This window comes from Meriones unguiculatus, chromosome 11 (assembly GCF_030254825.1).
Source record: "Meriones unguiculatus strain TT.TT164.6M chromosome 11, Bangor_MerUng_6.1, whole genome shotgun sequence".
Classification (NCBI taxonomy): domain Eukaryota; kingdom Metazoa; phylum Chordata; class Mammalia; order Rodentia; family Muridae; genus Meriones; species Meriones unguiculatus.
This window is the reverse complement of record NC_083359.1, coordinates 6496040-6520349: the sequence shown is the minus strand read 5'-3', so window position 1 is coordinate 6520349 and position 24310 is coordinate 6496040. Positions and strand designations below refer to the sequence as shown.

The 24310-nt window shown below is 47.0% G+C and overlaps 1 protein-coding gene across 1 annotated transcript in view; it reads right to left on the bottom strand.

Annotated features, from left to right (window-relative positions):
• The window catches only part of Myocd (myocardin), a 48542-nt gene extending 28393 nt beyond the window's left edge, over nt 1-20149 (bottom strand). The window contains exons 1-4 of the mRNA XM_060363496.1: nt 20094-20149; nt 19019-19094; nt 16522-16683; nt 1706-1881 (exon numbers count right to left, since the gene is read on the bottom strand). Coding sequence (XP_060219479.1) covers nt 1706-1881; nt 16522-16683; nt 19019-19034 — 354 coding nt within the window. The 5' untranslated portion in view covers nt 19035-19094; nt 20094-20149. The remainder of the gene's footprint in view (nt 1-1705; nt 1882-16521; nt 16684-19018; nt 19095-20093) is intronic.
• Between the last annotated feature and the right edge of the window lie 4161 nt (nt 20150-24310).

Here is a 24310-nt window from a genome sequence, read left to right as displayed (position 1 = left end):
GTTCCCACATTTTCTCTGCATTGCTCAATGCCTGAGCTCCTTCTCCCCTTGCTGGGGTTAAGCAAAAAGAACTTGTCTTTTCCTCGAAACCATTCTTAAATCAGAAGCCAAAGAATGTGCTGTCAGAAGAATGTGTGCAAGTGGTCTGATGGACCGTTTGATGTTATCAAAGATGTTTGACTGCAGAGCTTAGCGAGGGCATGTAGGGGAGGGAGATGCTTTGATGATGAACACTTGTACAAGGAACGCACATTCAGCCCTGATTCTTAGGCCTCTCTTTCCTTCCCACTTCACGTCTTCTTCTTGGCAACTTTAACTTTACTGTGATGGAGTGGAGATAGGAGTGACAGTGACCAGCGACCATTTCAGTTTTGGGAAAGTGGACCCTAAATAAACATTACTGCAACTTCCCCTTGTCTGGATGGACATTTCCGTAGAAAAATAATTTCAAATACAAGGCTAACATCCATAATCCAACATTCCAGCATCTGAAATGCTTCAAAATTTGAAATATTTTGAGGCCGACAAGAAACCGTGAGAAGAAAATGCCATGGTACAGAACTTAGCTTCATGCTCAAAACAATATTAAAAAATACTATATAAAATTACATTTAGGCTATGGGTATGTATGTATATCTAAGACATAAATAAATTTTGTGTTTAGACTTGGATTCTATCCCCAAGACATATTATTATGAATGGATGCAGATAAACTCTAAATCTAAACACTTCTGGTTCCCAGCAGTTTGGGTAAAGGATAGCCAAAGTAGATATTTCATTTCCCTCTGTGGAACAGTCCCTTGATGTCCAGGAAAGACTGACCATCTGAAAGTGGAAGGAGGGGCTTAGAGACCTCTTTCTGGAGAGGAGTGTTGCAAACCCAGGATGAAAAGGGCTTCAGCATCACATGTCCGGATCACTGTCTCCTTCCCCACTGGGCGTTCCCCCCTACCCCCACTGTCATCCCTTAGGGGTCCTATGATGGCATCAGTGATGCATTGCTGGCAGAGGCTGTGATCTCAGGTGAGGAGATATGAAGTGCCCAGTAGAGTCTGGAGTCCAAGGTGAGCGTCAGCACAGGAGATGTGGTTTATTAAAACTCGTTATTGTTCACGAGTGTGCTTTATATTTTATTCTTCGTAAGTACGAGTTCCTCGATTTCTAGTACTTGTGGGTTTGTCTAGAAAGAGTGAGGACTGAGCTGCAGTGGGAGCTGTGTGCTAGCTTCAGGCTGACAGGGTAGACAGCTGATGAGGGGAGAGGGAGCCAGTGTCTCCTGCTTTGCTGATAGCGCCTTCTCCTTCCCACCCCCTGAGGCCCTCTGATGAGTTTGACATTAGTTCTTGCCAGGGGATCCTTGGCTAGTCGTGTGATATGAATTAACTTACCTTACGCATAAAAAAAAAAAAAAAAAAGCGGAGGAAAGCTAACACTGTGAGGGATTTTAATGGTTCTATGATCCACAAGTGTCTGCACCAAACAGGTTTCGAAGGAAAGTACATCATCAGGGAAGTGGGCTGTGCTGGCATAGACTGTAACCCTATCACTTAGCCTGAGCTAGAGGAATCCTGAGTAGTGAGACCTTGTCTCAAGATACACCCACCAGCAGGCAGAGCTAAGGGCTGTAAGCAACCCAGCTATGGCAGTGTTGATGTGAAGTCTGAGAGATCCCACGAGACCTGGAGGCAGGGGCAGTCTGTTTTACCTGGATTGTGTCCAGAGGACCAACCGAAGGCGCCTCAGCAGATTTGACATCTGGGGGCGATCCCGTGGAGCCCTGGGCATCTTCGCTCCGAGTGTGATCCGGAGAAAGCCCGTCGCTGCTGCTGTCCTCTTCAAAGGCAAACGCATCTGCTGCTTTGGAGAAACTCACCTCCGAACCTGAGTGGAGAGAAAAAGCAAGATGGGATCCGTGGTTTGGGGCATCAGAGAGCCGTTTCTGAAGCTAAGCATTGCCCCTATGCCAAAGCACTCACTTGGCTCTCCGCGTGGCTTGCAAGCTCAGGGAAGAGCGAAAATGTGTTAAAATCTATTTTAAATGATTAGATTTTCTACAAGAGAACTTGTATATACAAAAAGAAGCCTGTTGTTGGGGAAAGCAGGGGATGTATCCAAGACTATCATCATGCGCTAAACTTTATTTCCCGACTGAGTCATTTCTCAGTGCTTCCTATGGAACCTATGTCCCTTTGAAAATAAATCAGGAAAAGCAAAAGGAGTAGGCGTGCTGTGAGGCCTCTGGAAGATGATGCAGAATGACTGCCCCTCTCCTTCGGGCTTTCCAGCACGCGAGAGAATCGGAGTGACAGCTTGCCGGTTGCTTCATCTTCAAAGATGAAACAGGGCGCATGGCACAAAATGTTTAGCAAACTTTGCTAATAAGGAGAAGTGAGGCCAGCTCCTAAGCTTAAATTCTTAGATGTCAGATTTAGCTAGCGTCACTAGAGTTCACGTCCAAGGAGCCACTCAACCAAGGCATTGCTAATTAAAAAGCTATCTCAGAAACTTCAACCTGACTCTTATTCTCTCAGTATGTGGATTTTAGTTTTATGTCTGACATCTTGTGTCTTTGCAAACCCTTCAGCAACCTCCTCACTCCCAAGACTCTTCCTCTGTCCCCTGGGTGGTCTTTCTAGGGCAGCAGAGTTGTGTTGAGGACAGAGGTCATCAGACCAGATGGGGCTATAACAATCTCCTGACCTGTTCCTCACATTTCACACCAACCACTCTCCTCCAGTTTATGGTCCCCAACAGTACAATGTGCCAAAGCCACAAAACTCTCCTGATCCCGTTCTAAGCACAGCCCCTTCAAAGGAGTTTCAGCATTATCGGGAGCTTTGCCAGCCCCCGTTCTGCAATCACACTCACAAGGACTTTTGACTCTTGGTCATCCAGATAAGAGACAGGAGCTCTCACGGTGGTGATGGCAAAGGCCGCGAGGAGCTGGGAGGAACAAATGTGGTTTGGAGCTTGTCATCACCACCATGGCTGGCATGTGTCACTGACTCTTGTGTGGACAACCAAGTGTCAAATCAGGAAAGAGGCCAGGCAAGGACACGGCAAGTGGAAACTTGAGTGAGTAGCCTGATGGGAAGCCCACTAACCCGGAGGAGCTTAGATGACAGGGCATCTGTTCCACAGGTCATGGGAAGAAGACATTATTGCTGTTATAGTCATCGGAGTGAAAGATCACGATAAGAATTCATGGCGTATAAGAATACTAATGTACACAATGTATATATTCTACCTCACAGTAAATATCAGCTAACTCTCTTCTAGAGTTAACTCTATGGCAACAGAAAGATACGTGCAAAAAAGAGAGGTTTTAAATAGATTGGAATAGGCAAAATATACTACTCAGGGGCTGAGGTCAGTGACAGTGTGCTTGCCTAGCATGCACAAAGCCATGGGTTCAATTCCCCCAATACACACACACACACACACACACACACACACACACACAACTTCTGAAACTTGTGTTTTCTCTATTCTGCAGTATGTTTTTTTTTAATATGAGAGCAAAGAGTATCCTCACTTAAAAACCAGTTGTTTAGTGTTCTATTGTATTAATGGGAACACTTAAAATTAATCCTTGTACTTGTGTGTGTGTGTGTGTGTGTGTGTGTGTGTGTGTGTAAGTAGAGATTAAACCTAGGGCCTTATGCATGCTAGGTAATCATTCTACCTTCTACCACTAAACTATAACCCCAACTCAGCCCTGAAACATACAGACAAACAGAGTAACATAGATGGAACAGGTTTTATATGTATGTACATATTTGAACACAATCAGTGAAAAGAGAGATTACAAATTTGAAAGACAGCAGGGAGGGGATATTTGGAAGGGTTTGGAGGGAGGAAAGGGAAGAGAGAATGCAATTAAATATTTATCTCAAAAATAAAAATAAAATAAAAATAAGAAGGATTAGGAAAGTGCAGAGAATTACAGAAGTCAATTATTTACCTAAACGCCCAAATAAATATATGTTAGTTTTTTTCACACTTGCATCAGAAACCTGTTTCTCTTCAGGTAGAAAGACCCACTGGGTATGTGCCAACTTCTTCCCTGAAATCCAGAGTCTCCCTCCTGTCCCTTAGGAGTGGTCTCCCAAACACAAATCTCCCTCCCTCAGGAGTCTGGATCGAGTTCATGCTCTAACTCTCATACAGAATAATCTAAGCTCCGCAGACAGCCTCTGTGTGATTTCCCCACACTACATGTGACGACACTTTCCTTTCTATGGGCACTCAGCACTCGAGCTGTCCTAAGGAAGCTGCTTCTAGTTGCTTCCATGAATGTATGGACGCATTGTGGACCCAACCCATTTCAAAACATCTTTCTGCACTTTGCTTTCATTGGAACGTTAGTATCCTGTTTATGCATGTATGAAAAGTTTCCCATGAAAGTATCTGCATGTGCCACTGAAGATCAGGTAGGCAGGCAAGGGTGGGTGAGTGTCTGCTGCTGGCCGTTGAGATCTACCTGGGTCATGCCCTGAGCCAAAGCTGTTCACCATCTCAGAGACTCTGGCATGTGAACTTACCAGCCCCTCAGGAGCACCATAGTCTCTGCTCCCCCACACATACTCCAGAACACCCTGAGATGTTCATTGTCTCATGTCTCTTTCCGTTTCTTTCACTACAAAGGGATTGAGCCTTCTCTACGTGGTCTGACATTTCATGTGACAAAGGTGTCTCCCGAACTCAACGAGAATGTGGCATCCCAAATGTGCAAAAATTAGGGAGAATTGAACTGAATTGTGAAATTATCCTACATTCTAAGATGTGGATAGACACGTTAGAAGAACCAGGGAGGAAGAGGGATAATGTTTTCCCTCTTATTCCACAATGACCTGATTATATGTATAGGAAGAGGTGGAAGGAGAGGATGAAGAGGAGAAGGGGAAGCAGAAGGAGGAGAGAGGGTGTATGGGAGAGAGAGAGGAGGCGGAAGATTCCTCTAATGGCACCAGCTAGAATAAAAAAGACACGTGGGCTCTCCAACAGCAAGCCCAAGCAGGGCCACATTTCCTCGAACCTGTTCGTCTGACGGGGATATTGAAAACCCTCTTTTATGCAACTGTTTAGTGACTGAACGCCCAGCCTTTGGACTCTCAGAGTCTTTGTACAGAACAGGGTGGCTAAACAGCCATCCTTCCTGCTAGCCAGAAAGCCCTTGGGTGGAGCCCTCTGTTACTTAGGGGAGAATCATCAGCCTGCATTGGGCAGAGGGCAGGGAATGCACTGGAACAATGGAGGAGCTAGCCGTTATACACTGAAGATGCCCCCAGTGAGCTGATGTGCCAACCACTGGCCAGTGGTGACGCTGGAGTGATTTAAAAAAGAAAGGCCAGAAGTAGAGAATCTTGATTAAGGAGGTAGGTGCTATCAGTTTGCCGTCTCTAGGTTCTACCATCTTGGCATTAGCTAGGAGTGACAAAATTGCATTTATTCTGAACATCTACAGGCTTCACTGTTGCTATCACTCCCCTCACAGCTAAGTAGAGTAAGTTTTAACCTAGTGTTTGTATGGAATTAAGCATGGAAGTTAATAGACAGGTGGTTGGCAGATGAGGGAGAATGTGGATTGTGTGCAAATAGTATTTCATTTTACAGGAGGGACTGGAGTATCCTGAACTTGTCGTCTGTGGGGGAAGGGGGGAGGTCCTGGAATTGAGGCCCTACGAACATGGAACAGCTTTCTGTAATCAGTTCTATCCCCCCCCCAACACATACAAGGCTGAAGGGAGCAGGGGTTCAGTTATCCAGTCACCCTCACCATTCACACGGCAAGAGGAGTAGAAGTGATCAGATCAGATAAGGTCAGCAGAAAGAGGCTGTGTATCTCCCCGGGTTAATCAGAGAATCTGTCCAGGTGATTCGGCCTGGAGAGTGTCCATGGCGGTTAGACAGAGGAGGCAGGGACACAAGTTGTCGAAGAACTCTCTAAGAGGACCAGGGCTTGGGCGGACCTGAAATGACTGGCAGCTATGGACAGGACAACAAGGAGGGACAGCATCTCGAATGACAGCTGAGAGAGGAAGAGACCCCAGAGGGGTTGATAAACAGAATTGGGGGGAGGGGGTGGAAAAGACGAAACTCCCTTTGCTAGCAGAGAAAATGATTCTAGGAGCCAAATCCTACAGAGTCATAGCGTAGGACACTACACCATCAAATCATCCGCCTATTAGTTCAAGACTCGCTGCTTAAACCAACACAACAGGAAGCAACAGGCACACACAACGGAACGCGGCGGAGTTGTTCAGATCCTCACAAGGAAGCAGGGTGAGCATCACAGCCCCAGATGTAACCGTCTGGTACCCAAAAAGCACGGGGTTGCCAGGTCAGGTTCTGCCGACAGGTACAGGCGGGGACCGCTAACGTCTGCGCCACCATTTGGACTCCGTCGGTTATGTGGCCTCCGTGGCTGCTCATGATTTGGCTTTGCCACTTCAAGGCAGAAGAGGAGGGAAGGGACAGGAAGCCTCCACACAGCAGCCCAGTTTCGGCTCACTGCAAGAGCTGAACACCAGCGGAACCGTGCCCCCTCTCCCCCAGAGCTGCTGTTTCTGCCATCTTTCTCTCAAAAGATGCACAAGGCCCTTATAGGCTCCAGAGTTGCAATCCCTCGGGCACTTTCTTTTTCTTGGTTCTGCCGCCTCAGTGGGAGTGTGAACATCGGCAGCATGTTGGGCCCTGGATTACCCATGTATAAGATGGGAATCGCGAATGTAGCTAGCTCTCCAGGTTTCAAGAGGTTGTGTCTCCGGAGCGCTGAGTCCACAGCCTGATGTGAACTGTTCGACCACATCGTCTAAGCTGTGTGTGGCAGTCGGTACTGCTTTTGTTAGGAGAATCTGCCATTCTCAAGTTTACCATTATCAAAAACAGAAAGACCACCCGGGAGGCAGTTTATTCTGTGGTCAGCCTCACAAAGGTCAGTGCAACTCCATAGCAAGGAAAACTTGTTTGTCCTGAGAGGCTTGTTCTGGGAAAATAAGGAATCTGCTTCTCTAGTGTAGGAAGAGACTTTGTCCCAGAAAGGCCACCAGCCACTCCCTCTTTCCTGGTTCAAGCCACACTGCTGCAGAGAGGGACCAGGTCACCTTCTGGTCACCTTATCTGTATCCCCATGGAACGCTCACATCGATTGCACTCCATCATGACCCTGGGCCTCTGCTCCAATCTCCCAGGACAAGAGGCTGGCTGGCAGCTGCCGCAGAGCAGAGTGCTGGCTATTGTCCCTGTAGACACGTCAGGCAGTGATGACAAGAACCTGCTCTGGGAGGCCCTGACATCATCCTCCAGCTATGCCCACAGGACTGGCTCTGGGCAGGGGCCCCTTGGGACCTTAGGCCGGCGACAGACCCCGACTCCCTTGTTCCCTGGACGTGATTAGATGAATGAGTCAGCTGTACTTTCCTCTGCACAAACGTTTAAAACTTCAAGATTAAATGAGATAATCGGAGCCCTGGCTACACTCCCCCCAGACCCTGCACAAAGGCTGTGAAGGAAGGGTGGAGAACAGTTTTCTACCTGCTAGCTAGTCCAGGGAATGGCAGGAGGGCAGACTGAGCGTCTCTAACACCCTCCCGAATGAGAAGGAAGCAAAATCTGTTTCCCAAGAGAAAACGCCGCTGGTCATTCACATAGATGTTGTTAAACCCTGGCTGTTGCCAAGGAGACCTGATGAGCCCCAACAACATACTATAGGCCAGTGGATCTTCTAACCTAAATGAAAAGTCGCTGCTCTTAAAGGATATCAGGTGTCTTCGTTATAAAACCGGTTTGAACTGGCACCTGGATAAATGGGTCCCTATCCTCAGATCCATGACATCTTGGAAATTCCCCCTTGGGTCTCTTGACCTGATTCTCATAAATCAGGAAAAGCAGCTAACTTCTATGTCTATCTATTACACATCTGCTCTAGAGGTCAAACCTGAGGGACAAAGAATGCTATCCAGTGTGAACATGACATACTCCAGCTGTCTCCTTCCTTTATGGGACAATACTGTGTTCCTGTAGTCACCTGTCAGTCCCTCCAACTACCCCAAGAAAGATATCCCTAACTCAAAATGCCCATCTCCCAGCAATGCCAAGATGGCCTCCGTGGTATCAGTGACATTCAGGTCACCAGGCAGCCCTGCAGAGTCACAGGGCCACTCTCTCTCCTTAGCACTCTTTCTTCTCCAGTCTACCATTTCCCCAGTTTTTAAACCCTATCCCACTTTTCCCAAAGTTTTTCCTCAGAAAAGCATTTGACATATATGCCATGGTGCAATTCTTTCCCCTAAGGATCATTTGTACTTTGGAAGTGATTTCTCATTGTGGAATGATAGAATTTTGTCCGTGAGAAAGTAAGTCATGCCAAGGCAAACAACCCTACCACTTGGCACGGAGCCATAGGTATTGTATATCTGCCTTTACAATGCATGATCAGTGTCAAAACTCTTAGTCTCTAAACATGGTCTGGGTTCTGAGTGAGCAAGAGAGTTTGATTTTGAATTAAGCCTGAGGGTCACAGACATATGAGGAATCAAGAGGCTTTCAGAAACATGACAGCTGGAAATAGATGGCTCTTACAGCAGCCCTGGTGGGTCATACATTGGTTTCTATTATTAAAGGGTTATGGTGATAAAGTGAATTTATCTTTGACAACAGAGCTACATATTCTAAAGCACTGGTTGAATGGAAATTGAAGGGCTGACTTAGATGGAAAACCTGGCCCAGTCCAAAGACAAGGTAAGAAGCCTGTCAGTTGCAGCTGGAGTCCAGTGTCCTCCTACTATTTGAGGAACCCAGTGGCATTTGGTTTAATTCAAGCCAGGAGTCGGGCATCTGGACAAAACACTACTTCCTCTGAAGCTAAGGGATGCTCACAGCCTGTGAAGAAACTATTTAATGATCAGTGGGAGGATTTATACAGCAGGAGAAGGACCCAACGCTCTTAATACCAAAGAGCCTCATGAACATTGTATTGGTTCTAAGCCATGTCCTCACCTGATGAGGTTTTTCACAAAAGGATGAAAGGAAGTTAGATGCTCCCTGAATGTGGCCACAAGAGGCTGAGTCTTCCTGTAAAGCATGCTATTCCAGAGTGATGAGAATGAGGCCAGCTAGAGTCTCTACAACTATACTCTGAGAGGAAACTCACAGGTCAGAGGTGGAATCAACAGCTGGCATCCCATAAGAGAGAAATGTCTAGGTGTGGTGGGTCATTTGGCTATACGAGGGTGACCTGGGAATGATGAGAGTGACTCCAGGTGGGAAGGCTCACTGTCGAAATGTCCTTGTTGGTGTTAGGAAAGGTTCTAGACCATTCATTCTGTCTTGGATTTTACTTAAGCTCGGAGGGAGGGAGACAGTGACACAGTAGGCCTCTCGAGTCTGGCAGGAGCATGGAAACACAGCTGGAGAGGGAACCACAAAGAATAAACACAAGCGGAATGGCGCGTGGATGGAGAAGGGAAAATACACAGAGGTTGTGGGGCTGACACAAAACATCCCCAGTTCACCACAGAGGGGACATGGTCCCAGGAGCAATAGGCACAAGCGTGGGCTGGGTCATCTTTGCTGCTGGGAGGGCTCCAACTGCTGTTGCTGCAGCCGGACTCCAGGCAGCCATGCGGGGCTCCTTAGTGTGTGTTCTTTTGCTTGTGAGGCTCATTAGCACAGAAGGGGCACAGGGGTGGGGGTATGAGGGCTCTGTTCTCTGCTAGCACCCAGTTCTGGGATTTTCTTGGACCCAAACAGATGAATTTCTAGCCTCTTTCTTCGGCTATTCCTCGTTTGTTCTGCATAGATTCCCTACCACCCAGCAGCTCTCGAGTTCATCTCTCTGCTCTTTCTGTGTATCACTTGTACCCCAAACCACTACCACACTTAGCAGCTTTTACTACGATACTTAATTTCCTCGTAGGTTCTGATCGTTGAGCAAGAGTTTAGAGTCGGGTCCAGCACACAGAAGAGAGTCAGGAGCTACCTGGTGAAGAAATGCACACACGAAGAGGCATCTTGTCTGGTCCATCAGTTTAGACTGCCATTGTGTGTCGACGACTTGTGAGTTTGTGCTTTCTTCTGAGCTAGGAGCCCTGGGACTCGCGGACTCTGAATGCCTGCCTTTGCACCATGGGTGGAGCCCTCGCGTTCTGCAGTTGAAAGGAGAATTTCCCCCCCACCTCACTCCTCTGCTCCAATTCCTGTCTTGATGAGTGACAGCATCATTTAGCTTGCCCAAGAGAGAACCTGTGTGTAGCAGGCTAATCTGCAATGGAGTCATGCAATGTTGGTGGTACCAGGCTCTCTTTTTGCACACTCACATGCAGGACTTTGTAGCTCATCAGCTCTCATCAAACAAGTGCATCAGCCTCTCCACGGAGCTCTGACCTTCTCCCACCTCCCCCGAGCCCTCTTCCCCTCTTCACACCACAGACACAGTCCAGTTTGCACGTACAGCCTGATCCTGTTCTCTCTCTCTCTCTCTCTCTCTCTCTCTCTCTCTCTCTCTCTCTGTTTTGGCTCACCAGAACTCTTCCTGTGAAGAAAGAAGAACTCACCACCATCTTTATCCTTCAAAAATTATGTTTTCTCTGGAGTTTGAGTTTTTCCTCTGCTTCGAAGACACACTATAAGCTGCTTCTAACATGTAACCAGGGCTTTCCTCTCTACCCTCTCCTCCACCCATGCCTCCCTTCCTGCAGGGCTTGGCTGGGACTAGGTGGGCGGTGGTGGTGGTGTGTGTGTGTTGTGTGATGTGTACATGTATGGAGTGTATGAGGAGATCAGATGTCATTATCACTTCTTCCTCAATCACTCTTTACCTTATGTTTTGAGGCGGGGTCTCTCTCTGAGCCTGGAGCTTGTGGATTTGGCTAGACCCACTGGCCAGTGAGTCTCGGGGATCCTCTCACCTCCCTTCTTCAGCATTAGGGCTACGGGTTTGTGCCTCTGTACCTGGCTTTCTACACAGGTGCTGGGGACTGAGTCTCAGTTTTCCTGTTTGTGCAGCCTCTTTACCAACAGTCACTCAGTGGACCCCACCTTGTTCTTTACATCCATTTGTTTGTGTCTACCTGCAACAAACAACCTCAAGACCAAGTAATTACTTCAACGGAGAGATGTACAGATGAGGCGGCTGAGTCACAGTGAGATGGAGGGGCAGTACCTACAGTTGTGTGGCCCAGAGTCACAGAACTCAAGTTCAAAGCCGGACTGGTGCATTCCAAAGCCCTGGTGTGTGGCTGTCGCAGGTGCAGCTCAGTGGCAGGGCACTGGCCTTAGCATTTGTGAGGTCCTGGATTTGACCCAAGCATGAAGCAAGCAAGCAAACAAACAAACAAAAACAAAGAGAGAGAAACACAGGGAGAAAGAACCAAACAAGAATGACAACTTTGGGGTAAAAAGCGGAGGAAGTTTCCATCCAGCTCTCCTTAAAGAACTTCTCAGCAAGAAGGACTGGAGGCAAATTGAATTCAAGCGAGGACATGAAGCTCACAGACTAAAAATACAATCATAAAAGGCAAGCCCACCCCAACCAACCCACCCCAGCTCATCAAGTTACATCAGGACTGAGTATGCCCTCTTCCCCTGTGATCTGGCAAGGCAGACAACCCCCCTGGGGGGTGATCAAAAAGCATGCAACAGAGTCCATGTTGGAGACAGTACCCCCTCCCATTACTAAGGGATCCACATGAAGACCAAGCTGCCCATCAGGTACATATGTGTAGGGGGCGTAGGTCCAGTCTATGTGTGGTCCTTGGTTGGTGCTTCAATCTCCACAGGGCCCTGGCAAGTTGGCTCTGTTAATCTTCTTGTGGAGCTCCTGACAGCTCCAGGCCCTTCTATCCTTCTCCCTACTTTTCTACTAGACTTCCTATGCTTCACCCAATGTTTAGCTATGGGTCTCAGAATCTGTTCCAAACCATTGCTGGGTGGAGCCTCTCAGAGGACAGCTATGCTAGGCTCCTGTCTGTGAGCATAGCAGAATATCATTAATAGTGTCAGGGGTTGGCTCTCTCCCATGGGGTGGGTCTCAGGTTGGGCCAGGCATTGGTTGGACATTCCCTCAATCTCTGTTCTATCTTTATCCCTGCACATCTTGTAGGCAGGATAAATTTTGGGTTGAACTTTTTGTGGGTGGGTTGGTGTTCCCTCCCTTTCACTAGGAGTCCTGTCTAGTTAGAGGATGTCCTCTTCAGACTCCATGACCTCTGCTACTAGGAGTCTCAGCTGGAGTCACCCCCATATCCTCCCAGAAGCCTATTTGTCTTAGGTCTCCGGCTTGTCGCAGAGATGCCCCTGCCCACAGTTTCTCTTCTCTCTGCAGGCCCTCTGTTCCCTTCCACACAACCACCCCTGCCTCCCCAGGTCTGATTACCACCATTTCTCTTTGCACTCCCTCTCCTAGGGGAGGGAGGGTGGGTCCAGGAGGAGACGAGGGAGGGGACGCCGATCAGGATGTAAAGTGAATAAATAAATTAATTAATTTAAAAATAAATAAACACCTTATCTCGGATTAAAAAAATAAAAGAATCGGATCATAAACTTCTTTATAAGGAAAGAAAGAACCAGACAGCCTTGTAGTGAATGTAAAGGAGAGAGGAAAAGATGATACTCAAATACACTGGTTAAGCTGAAAAATGAAGACCAGGTTCAGAGACACTTAGAACCACAGCAAAGCAGTAGCACATATGGCTGGAGACCTCAGAATGTTTAGTGCAGGAGGAGAAGGAGAATTCCCAGCACGGGGTAAATCATACAGCTGATATAAAAGTTTCAATACACTCACGGAACTATGAGCATCACCACAGAAACTTCCAAGACAGGGACTGGGCTTCGGAGATGTGCACAGAGCAAGCTCCGTAGGAGGAACTTTACTGGGAAATCTGAATTTTGACCTTTTCCTGGGCCAGTGATACCCTCCTCAGTTCTCTCGTTCTGCTGGTGGCGACTGCAGTCAGCCACATGGTCACAGTGTGAAACAAGCCCCTTCTGTCCCAGTGTTGCTAGGGTGGGATGCTCTAGGCTGGGATTCGCAGGTGTAGGGAGTAGATGTTCTGTTTGGGATGCATCTAGTTGCACGTGACCTTGACATACCTCAAAGAGCATCTGCATGCCCTTGACATTTAAGCCTGGCCAGTATGGAGCGAAAACAGCTGAGAGCAACATTGTTTGTGGCTGCTGTGGCAGAAGAGCTAGCTGCTCATCATATTTTACTCTCCCTTTTCCACCATGTGGAGCCACTGCTGGGAACGAGGTGGCGCTCAGCCAGGGAGCCCTTTTTAGCCTACACACTGGTCTCACAGTGAGCATAGTGTAGGTGAGGTGTTCATTTCTAGATTTCACTTTGCTAGATCCAGAGGGTGATGAGGCACTATGCTTCTAAAGAAAGTTCATCGGACTACACCCGTGCTCAGTTGTTTACTTGTTGCCATGGTTACATCCTCACTACCAGGGTGAGTGGAACAGTTGAGACAGATTGAGCCTATAGTTTGCTATCTGGCCCTTTAAGAAAAAGAGCCATTGCTTGGAGGATGGTGGGGGATGACAAGGCAACGGGATTAAGGAGCCTGCCTTGAGGGACTCTGCTTGGTGGAAACCTCTTCCTGGACTGTGAGAACAATAAATAAAATGATGTGACATACCAACTCATGACAAAATTGATGCAAACGTGTAAGTAAAATGCTAGCAACTTCTAAAAACACTTGCTTCCAGGAGTGTCGGGGTGATTCAGAAAGGAAGCAATACCACACGACTATGTCATAGGCACAGACTGATTTTTTTTTTAAATTTCATTGTCATTTCACACCCTTTGAAATCATTTTACTCAGTAGCCTCTTCAAATTACCCTCAGGGAGGAACATGACCTTATATTACTTACACCAAAAGCACCTGTCATGTATAAAGATGGTGACTATAGCCTTCCAGCTGTAAGAGAAATGGAATGAAAACATGTGCTTATCACATAAGCATAACTCAGACAGCATGACACACTATCACATCACCTTTGCCAGACAGGGTCTTGCTGTGTAACCTCCCATCAGGCCTAATTCTCTCTACCTCTGGCTCCTTTGAAGCACTGTCAACCTATCATTAATAATAGGATTCTGCTAAGCAAGAGACAAGTAGTTGTTCAATTGTCTCCAATATTATTATGCATTGCACGTATATGAATTACAGAGGTGTTATACGCCATGTGCATATTTTTATATATAAGGTAGGTATTTTTCTGGGCCCCTAAGAAAAAGAGCCACCCCGCTAGGCATATGACATAAACTTTTATTTTATTTATCACCTATAAGGTGTATATCAAATTTGAATAATCTACAAATGTAAATACATATTGGAGTTCTTAAATGAAGTACAAAAACTATTGAAATGCTAGTGCGCATGTGTAGATCTACGGTGACGTCGATTGTGTAATATACAGGTCTTCAACTCCCAGCCCGTGCACAGACGAAGCAGGAATCAGGTGCCATCTGTAGACACAGACCTTCCCACCTTAACAACGTGAACTGAGACGCTTATTGGAACTATTCAGGGAATCTTCAAAGATGCTAAGAAAAAGACGTGCAGAATTACCGTTTCGAGCGTCACAGTGGTCGGGAGGAGCTAACTTCTAACAGCCAACTCCGTTAGGGGAAACACAAGGTTTGGATAAATGGAAAGGGACCTCGTGTTTCTGACTTGGGAGAATCCATCTGCTTTGAAAATATGAATGTACTCGTAATTAACCTAGGAAGGTGTTGCATTCCCAAACAAATTTTGACAGGAGTAAGTTAACATAAGAAAAACTGTCCCTAAGTTTTATCTCTAACATACTCTTGCAAGTAGCCAGGAAACAATAGACAGAGCAGACCAATGTAAAGACGTTTTTGAAGATAAATGCCAGACCAAAATTTAAAATACATTGCAAAACTTTGGACAAGGCAAAATTATATGTGCCTTTTAATCTAAGCCCTGAAATATTTTCAGAGGCATTTAGATTTTTAAATGTGTAATCAAGGGAGTGTATATGTGTAGCAGATGATGTAAAAAAGTCTGTATTCTCCAGCTGGGAAATATTTTCAGTGAAAACAAGTTTAGGAACTCTGAAGAAAAGACGAAGAGATGACAGAGAAAGAGATGCGAAAGCGCTGTGTGTAAAATCAGGATGCAAACAGGGCAACGGGCTGGTAACAATGTCTGCCACGCTAGTGATAGATGTGGAGTTCTTTTTGTTTGTTCTGTACAAGTAGCATGTATGCAGAGAAACACAGGAAGCATGAAGAAAAGAGAAAAGGTTACCGGCTGGCAGTGTGTAATGACAGGGGAAGGCACAATGTCAGCATGAGCCACAAGTTCAGATTAAAAGTCTTTTGCCTATAGTCTAGAAATGGATGACAATATTATAGTCATATAGTCATATGGAATAGCATGTTCTAAGACACGATGAGAGATGCTCCATGGCATTTTCTCCCTCTCTTTCCTGTCTAATGAAGTCTCAGAGCGGTGATGGGGAGCGTGCACTCCCGAGAATTGCAGGCCAAGTTCAAAGACATTCACTGTGGAGGGAGGTGTAAAGCGGACAGTCTGCCACTGCGAGATGTCTGAGCAGGGCGCCGGAAAAGGAGTCAGTGACTGCCCTGCAGTTCGTATTTCTATAGTTACACACCCCCAAGGAAGCATCCACAGTGTCTCTGAATAGACGGGTGAGACCAAGATGCGCATCACCTCGAGCTAACTGACACTAAATATAGGTTAGAGTGAGATGTCCTTACGCATGCTGACAACATACTGAAACACTTAAATATCTATTGGCAAATAGTACCCTTTAAGCTTCTCAGGAGCTGTTCCTGGGCCCAACTGGAAAAAAAAAAAAGTCAATTTGCCTATGGGAACTTTCATCTTCTCCACTCTCCTCTGCTTACCCAGGCCCAACTCAAAGCAGAGCTTAGCGGAACTCTGTGCTTGCACGCTGTTTGGGTCCACCTGAGGTCAGTTGCCCAAAGTCTATGGAATGGGCTAAGGCTACTGAGGGAATTAGAGATGAACATCGCGTAAGAATGTCAGTTTCACGTGGGTCGTAAAGTGAGCTTTGCTTGGGAAAACCTGGACACTGAAATCTCCATCTCTACCCCCAGCACACAGCAGCCAAACTGCTATCTCCATTACATTACTTCTCTATACCTTTCACTCACTAATCAGTTTGCTTTTGAATATCTCACTTGAAGCCCAGATTGGCTTTGAACTGACTATGGAGCCTGGGCTGGCCTTGAAATCATGGCAGTCCTCCTGTGTCTGCCTCCCAAGTGCTGGGATTATAGGTGTGAGACATCATTGCTGACTCCTCTCATCTCCTGCCTCCTGCCTCTGCCTGTTTAACATAGGAAGCTGAAGACAGTGGACCTCTGCTTATCAGTGTTTGCTTGGGGAGCAATCCACGACATAACCCCTCCAAACAGGGTTCCCATATTGCCAGGGCTGTGGCTGCCGTATGATTCACAGGAGTGGGGCAGAGGTGCCTACCCCTCCCCCAGCTACCTTTTATTGCCTCTTTCACTGAAGAATCCATAGGCAGAATGTTCTTCTCCACCAGTTCCAAGGGCCCCGGGCGGAGAGCAATCTTTTCATTGAGGTCATCTGCGAGGCGGGCTCTTTTCAGCTTCATCTGAGCAGTTGGAATGGATCTTTCTGCCGTGGAGGCTGAGAGGTTGAAAGGGGATCCGTTTTAGAATTTGATGTCATTTTGTTTGGTTTCTTTTTTTTTTTTTTTGGCTGCTGGTTACAAAACAGTGTGTCACACCATGCTCTCTACCATCCTGATAATTTTTCAATGCAAGCATCATCACTTCACAGGGATTAGCACCAGAGAACAGACACTTCCAAATAAAGGCAAATGAAGAGGCGCAGGAAAACTGGAGAAACTTGCCTTGAGAGGGTTTGTTTTAGGAAAAAAAAATGCAATTTGGCAATTTTGTAAGCAAGCAGCACATGGGTCCGTGTGGCTTGCTTGACCCTAGGTTCCTGGCTTTTGGGAATGACTGGCACAGGCTGTGGGCCTGCAGTAAACATGCTCTCTAGCGATAGTTAGCAGGGGGAGCGTGACCTTCTGGGGGTTTTAGATTTGTCAGTATTGTGGTACTGACTGAGAGTCAAACGTTCGGATTTGTTGTCAAAGGAAAAAACAATCTTTTGAAGTTGATATTTTAATTAAACAGAGGGATTTAAAAAACTGAATCCATCCAACAGGCAGTTTCCAATCATTTGGAGGGTGGGAATGGTTGGGTACAGAGTTCTGAACTCTCCCCTTTATGGCTGACCCCAAAAGTCCTCTTTAGGGTGGGCTGTGACTGATTTCTGTGAAAAAAAAATATGAAGGAAAATCCATCCAACCTGTTGCTCTGTTGGAGCAGCTGCAAGGTAAGGGGCTTCCGGGGTCTCTCTAAACACACAGAGTTTAAAAGATGAGGGCTTTATGGATGATACATAGTTCAGGAGGTTGGTACACGCTGCCAAGCTACCCTGTAGAAACACTGACCCGGCCTCACCCTACCAGCAGGGTACAAATGCCTGCATCTCGTGCATTCTTGCCACACGCGGTATTTATTTTTATTTGCTAACTCAACCATTGAAATGTCTGTATCTCATTTGAAATGGCATTTCTTGGGCTATTTGTATAGCTGTAATTTTGTGCTGACACAGCGGCGGTTCCCAGGGTCTTCGTAGATGTCACTGTAAAGGAGGTTAGAATTTCGTCACTTCGGCCTGGGTGCCCTTAGACTTCTTCACAGCCTTTCCTCCGGGTTCTGCGCTGTCTACGCTCTGTCTTACAGTGCCTCACATACTCCGTGGCTGGAGGACAGTCAGTAGGCCAGAAGAGTCAGAGATGATGCTGATCAAAGGGGAAGCACTCCCAACATCCACCCTTTTTCAGTGCCTTTCCTACCCTGTGGAGCTGGCATCCAGTCTTGGAAGGCAGTCTGCATTCTGGAACAAGCACACTGCGCCTCCACCTTAAATGCCCTCCCTCCTTCCTGAACTTGGTCCATGCCTCATGGCTCTGCCTCCTCCCTTCCCTTCCGCGGTCTATTCTGAGAGGTCTCCCTTCCATGGCCTGCTCATCACATTCACAACACCATGCACTTTCTCTCTCGCACTGCGCGGTGAATGCTGATTCTCCTGTCTGCCTTCTCTGTTAGCTTGTCTTATCATGTGAGCCTACACTCACAAGATGAGCCGGCCACGGTCATCAGTACATCTCACTGAGCAGCTACTTCCTAGAACGTGTCCGAGGAGAAGCTGAACCTCCCTGGAGCTGGGCACCAGTGGCCTGAGGATTCCCTCTGCAGGAATGGAGTCTCCTCATTCAGGTGCTAAACTACGATGGCAGCTAGGTGTTTGCCCTGCTTCCCCTTTCCAGACCTGGTCACAGCACCCGGGGTAGAACTGCTCGGATCAGTGCTGATTTTTCCGAGATTGTTATTTCTTGCACACTAGGATGTAAAGAGAACCGCAGGGCAGAATCAAACTGCTACCTGGTGACTTCTACAGGAACAGCTGGATGAGTCCCCTCACGTATACAGAGAAAGATGCTCTGCAGGTGCTCAGTGGGATTATGGAATTGCCTGGACTTAGAGTCAGGAATGGCATAGATGAGTCTGGAACTAAAATCTGAAAGAAATATGTGGCTTTCTAAGTCTTCCGTGTGGTTGAGAATGACTGGATGGCTGCTTAAAATGACCTACAGCTGATATATATATATATATATATATATATATATATATATATATATATTCCTAAACCAAGTTATCATCTATCTATCTATCTATCTATCTATCTATCTATCTATCTATCTATCTATCTATCCAATTTGGTTTAGGAATATTCTTATTTTATTTAAATATTTAAATTAATTTAATATAATTTCGGAGAGTTTTTTTTAAAGGGCTCAGCAAGCACAGAAACAGAAAAGTCTAGAAAAACAGCCCCCCACCCCACTAGGCAGGTATCTCTTAGTTCATGATTTATGCAGCCTTACCTTGGAGAATGTGCATATTAACCAGGCTGGCACGATCGGACCTGTTTCTGCCCTTGTGCCTCAAGGAATCTTCAGTCTGTAGAACGAAAACACAGAGAATCGCCTCTTTTTAACTTTCAAAAACTCTCAATTTGTCTTAAAAGGAAAAAATACTATTTGGATAACAAATGGGAAATACCCCTTTTCTCCCATGTTTTTGCAAAGAAACACAGAATTTCCTCCTAGACTTTTAGCATGGGAAAGAAGGTCAGGGGGGTAAAACCCTCCTTCCAGGCTCCTCGTCCTCAAGACTCTAGGCCTCCCCACTGCTGATGGGTCCATTTGCTGCGCGTATTCTGCACGGCTAGGAATCACAGCCACTCCCAAGCAGCTTGGAAGAACTGCAAAATCTTGTTCTTCCTGTCTCTCGCAGATGGGCTGCAAGGCTGCAACCAACCGACAAGATTCCAGCATGTCCTTCCCTTCTCACGGAAGGTGCCGACGGCTCCTCCGTCCTATTGACATCACCGATGACATCAGGTGGAGAAATCTATGTACTATAAAGGTGCCTGGCAAGTATGCCAATTTTTCCTTTAAGTGAAAAATAAAATAAAATAAAGCAAACAACCCAGCACCTAAATGAGAAAAGCAATGAACACCATTCTTTTTTTTTTTGCATCGCTCCAAGTAAGCCCCATCCACAGCCTTTACCGTCCCACTGAACCCACTTAGGAAAATCTGACTTTTGTTAAGAATGACTGTACTGAAAGGTAAATCAGTGGGAAGACCAAGTTTACTTCTCTTCTTGAAGGTGTTTTGACCTCTAGAGTATCTTTGGTGATTGTCCTCCAATATCCAATGATTAAGAACTATTTTCTCTTTAAGGTGCAAACTATCAGTCTCAAAGCTTACACAGTAGATGTCATTTTCACAGTTTTCTTTGATTCACAAGAGTGAGAGTCCATATTGGTGTGCAGACGGGGGTATGGCCATTTGGAGTTTGTTGTAGAAATTCTGCACACTTAAGGCAAAGTTTTAGTGTTCACGATCGACAACGTGCCACATTCAGAAAAGGCAGTTTGTGAAGACTGATTACCTTGTCGCTATCCAATTTTTTTCTTGGGTCATGGAATTCAGTTCGACTTTTCAGTGCTGCAACAGAAAGATAAAGAAGTGAGCAGCAGCTGGCCGAAGGCAGAGCCAGGATGGCAGGATTGCTGTGTGCTTGCCGAGCTGTGCATAGTCTGGAAGTGATGGCCCCCCGTCAGGCCACAAGCAACAAAGAAGGCCTGGAGGATGCCAGCTGCCCAGAAGCCAGAGGAGACAGAGGAGGACGGAACTCAGTCCTAACCCAGGAGGAGCAGCAGAGGCAGGGTATGCGACAGGAGGAGGGGTGGTGTAGGCAGGCCATGCCAAGTTTCTGAAGAAACAGGGGTGGCTAGAAAAATACTCGTTTAAGGGAGACACTATGAGGGGTAACAGATCCCCTCCCTGACTTTCCTGTGTCCTCAGTTCTAAAAGTGTGGTGGATGGTTGTGGTCCGGGGTGCCTGGGAATACTGGAGGAAGGAAGTGTACTTTGGATACAGAGTGTGGCTGGTTGTCTCTGAGTAGCCAGCTGAGGGAGGGTGTTGAGTGGAAGCAGGGATTCAGAGATGAGGGAAGGTACCGTGGGGGCAGAGAGTAAACTGCAGTCCTAACCCTAAACAAAAAAGTGGGGGAAACTGAGGTCCACAGAAATAGACTGACTTGTTCAGGGGCACACAGTGGGATCCCAGGTCCTCTGATTCCCTAATCTTTTTCCAGGAGTGGTGTCCCAGCTGCTCTCCATCAGCAGACATGGGCTTCCCAGCATTCACGCCCAGCGGCACAGGACAGACAGCCCATACCAGTTCGCACTTCTGTCCTTATCTCTGTGTCCTCCCGTGTCTCCTCGGAGAACCTCCTCACTGCGCTTCCATAAGCTCAGTGTAGCAAGAGTGCAGAACACCCTTCCCCACATGTCTGCGTTTTGTGTGGGCTTCCTGGGGACAGTCTCAGCTGGAAGCCGTAGAGAGCTATGCAGGCTAGCAGGGTGAATTGCATGTCTGGACGTGTTTATGAAGTACATGGTCCAGCTTCTGTAAACACTCTAGAAGGTGTCCACTTTTAGGCCACATGCAAGAAAGTTGTCTTCCAAATCTTGAATTAGTTTTCTGGCCAGGTCAGTGTGTGTGTGTGTGTGTGTGTGTGTGTGTGTTTGTTTGTTTGTGCAGGACCGAGTGTGATTCCAGTGACCTAGTGGAGATAAAACTGACATGATCTGGTAGGTACCAGAGTGGGGCTTGACTGTCTTACTTTCTGTGTAGGAGGCTGTCGGGGGTTGCTAATGAGGCAGGCTCTATCAATTTCCCTGCTTCCTTGCAGCCCAAAGGCCATGCCCAAATTGTCCCAGCTGGCTGCTAAGTACCCAATCCTGTTGACACTCTCCCTTCTCACTTTGACTGGAGCTACAGAGGATTTTTCTCAAAGGAAAAAAAAAAAAGATAAATATTTAGCTTCAAGGTCACATTTCATCACCCTGACCTGGAAACAGATTTTCCGGCTTCTGTTTGATTGTCAGCTTCAGCCTTAAAACGGGCTCCTCAGCCATATTCACTCCTGTAGACACCCCCTTTCTTTCTCCTTTCTTCCCAGCCAAACGATCCTCAGAAACAAATGCGTAGTGCTCTTGTGGTTCATGCACTTTCTCCAACAGGAATCTGGGTACCCTTGGGAAGGAGGCTGGGCTTTTTTCGTATTCACTCCCTGGAAATTTACACTGCGAATGTCTGGAGTAGCTTCCCCCAAGCTACCAGGTCACAGAGTGTATGTGTGTCCCTGTGAGGTGTGAGCTCTGCAGCGATAGCTCTGTACCTCTGTCCCCTCACCCCGTGTGCATGGAACTAAGCATTGAATGAGAGGTATGGCTGAAATCCTTTCACCTCCAGCAGAGGGACTGATTCTGACCTGGTCTTTACTATGTGGCTAGGAAGAAGAAGAGTTTTTCCTGGAGCAGCTCCCCAAAGAGAACAGTATGGATAATCTTCAGATACTGCCCACAGTCTAAACAAACATTTTAAAAATTCATTTTGTGATTATTGCATGTGCATTTTTATACGTGTGATGTGCACACCAAGGCATGTATGAGGAGGCACATGTGTGGAAGTCAGAGGATGGCTTTGTGGGGTCAGATCTCTGTTTTCAAACCTTGTGTGGCTTCTGGGCATGGGACTCAAGTTGTCAGATTATTGAAGAAACACCTTTAGCCACGGAGCTGCCATGCTGATTCACAGCATTGATTCTGATTGGGCTTGAGCCCTGAGAGGAATTCCTGATTGCACATCCTTGAGATTCTCCAGGTCTCACTAGCGGGGTTTTTATCACTTCCTGGAGAAACACTGCATTTCCTGCATTGGATTTATTTATTTATTTATTTACTTTACTTTGTTTTTTTTTGAGACGGGGTTTCCCTGTGCAGCCTTGGCTGTCCTGGACTCCCTTTGTAGACAAGGCTGGCCTGGAACTCAAAGTGATCAGACTGCTTCTGCCTCCCAGAGTGCTGGCATGTGCCACAACGCCGGGCTCTGCATTGGCTTTACAAAGCAACAACTCAGTACTACGTCACTTCCTCTTCTGCGAAATCATTGACTCTATCTAGTTCTGTGACTTTAGGGACACAAAGGTCTTCTAGAACCTTCTACCACAGGGTGGAGAGCTATGTCCACTTAGTGAGGTCTTGGGAAGAATAGGAAGAGGTCTACATGCTGCCCTCATCGAAAGAGTGCTCTCTCCGAGCTTGCCACGGGGGCTGGGTGTGCTCTGGGGCACACTCGCTCGAGGTCACAATGTGGAAAGCTCCCCTGCAGGGTCCCTGGGGTGGAGGTTTGCCTTCTCTGTGACTCCAGAGAACATGGGCTCTAGCCGTCTGCCCCACAGGCCTCCAGAAATAATAATGCCTCCCTCAGTTGATTTTTTTTTTCTTTTTAATACACTTCTGCTGCCAGCCCAGGGAATATCAAATGGCAAAACTTCATATTTAAAGGACCCTGACATTTAAGATGGAAAAGGAATTTGGGTTTCTAAATTAAAAAAATAAGTCCGTGTGATTTCAAATTAGAATCCGACTATAAATCCAGTGAGCCACACATTTGACTTGTTCCCCCTGGAGGAAGATTAATCGCTCCTCACAGGGGAATTCACGTTCTCGCCTCAGCATTTAGTCGCAGGCTCTTCCTATTTCTGTCCCTCCAGCTCCAGCTAATTTGGGTCAGCTGTGTGGGTAAACATTCATCTCGATAAGAGCAAGCCTCCTGCAGTCCTTTCTGCCTCCCCCTGACTTCAGGCCTCCAGTGGGGTCCCATGAAGAAAAGAGGCTGAAAATGCGGAGAAGGCATCTTTTTGTACAGGGCTGGGCTTTGGTGCTAAATGGCAGCCCTGCAGGCAGGCAGGCAGGCAGGCAGGCGTGTCACAGCGCTGGCTCCCCCTTACAGGATCTCTCAAGTGGAGGCCCTGGTACTTTACGCTACTCCACTAAATAGATACAGGTGGATGGCCAGAGCCCCCGGGGGCTGTGCCTCGGTGCTACACACAGGGGCCTCTGAACCACAGCCTCTAAAATTTTGGGGGGTGAAGCACAGGAATTTGTCTCTGAACAAACCCTCCAGCTGACGAGGATGTTCGGGTTTAAGAACACCTGCCGTGGAGCTTGTAAGGCCCGTGTGCTCCTCTGAGGGCCTCACACAAACAGTGAGTCCTAAAGAGCAGTGCTGGACCGGGATGGTCAGGGGTGATTTTTCAGTACTGTAAAAAAGACGAGGCAGAGTCATCCCCAAGAAAGGATGCTCAGATGAATGACGCTGTCTCTTTTGTCATTGCTGCTTAGAGCCATAGCAACGTAGTTTTAAAATGCTAGCTACAGTGAAGAAGCATTTGCTCGTAAGCTTGTAACTCATTTAAAATAGGCAACTGAATTACTAGTGAGTATTTGTCAGGGTTTTTAAATGTTTGTGTGTGGATGTTTTGCCTGCAGGTGTGCCTGTGTACCATGTGTGTGCTTGGTTCCTGTAGAGGCCAGCAAAGGGCATTAGATCCCTTGGAGCTGCAGTTACCAGACAGTTGTGTGCTACCGTGTACGTGCTGGGGATTGAACTGGGGTCCTCTGGAAGAGCAGCCAAGACTCTTAACTGCTGGGGCAATTTCCTGCCCTCTACACGGTTCTCTGCAGGGAGGAGGCGCAGTTATTTCACACAAGAGACGCCTGCTGCTGTGTGATTAAAGGCATCCCGGGTACTTG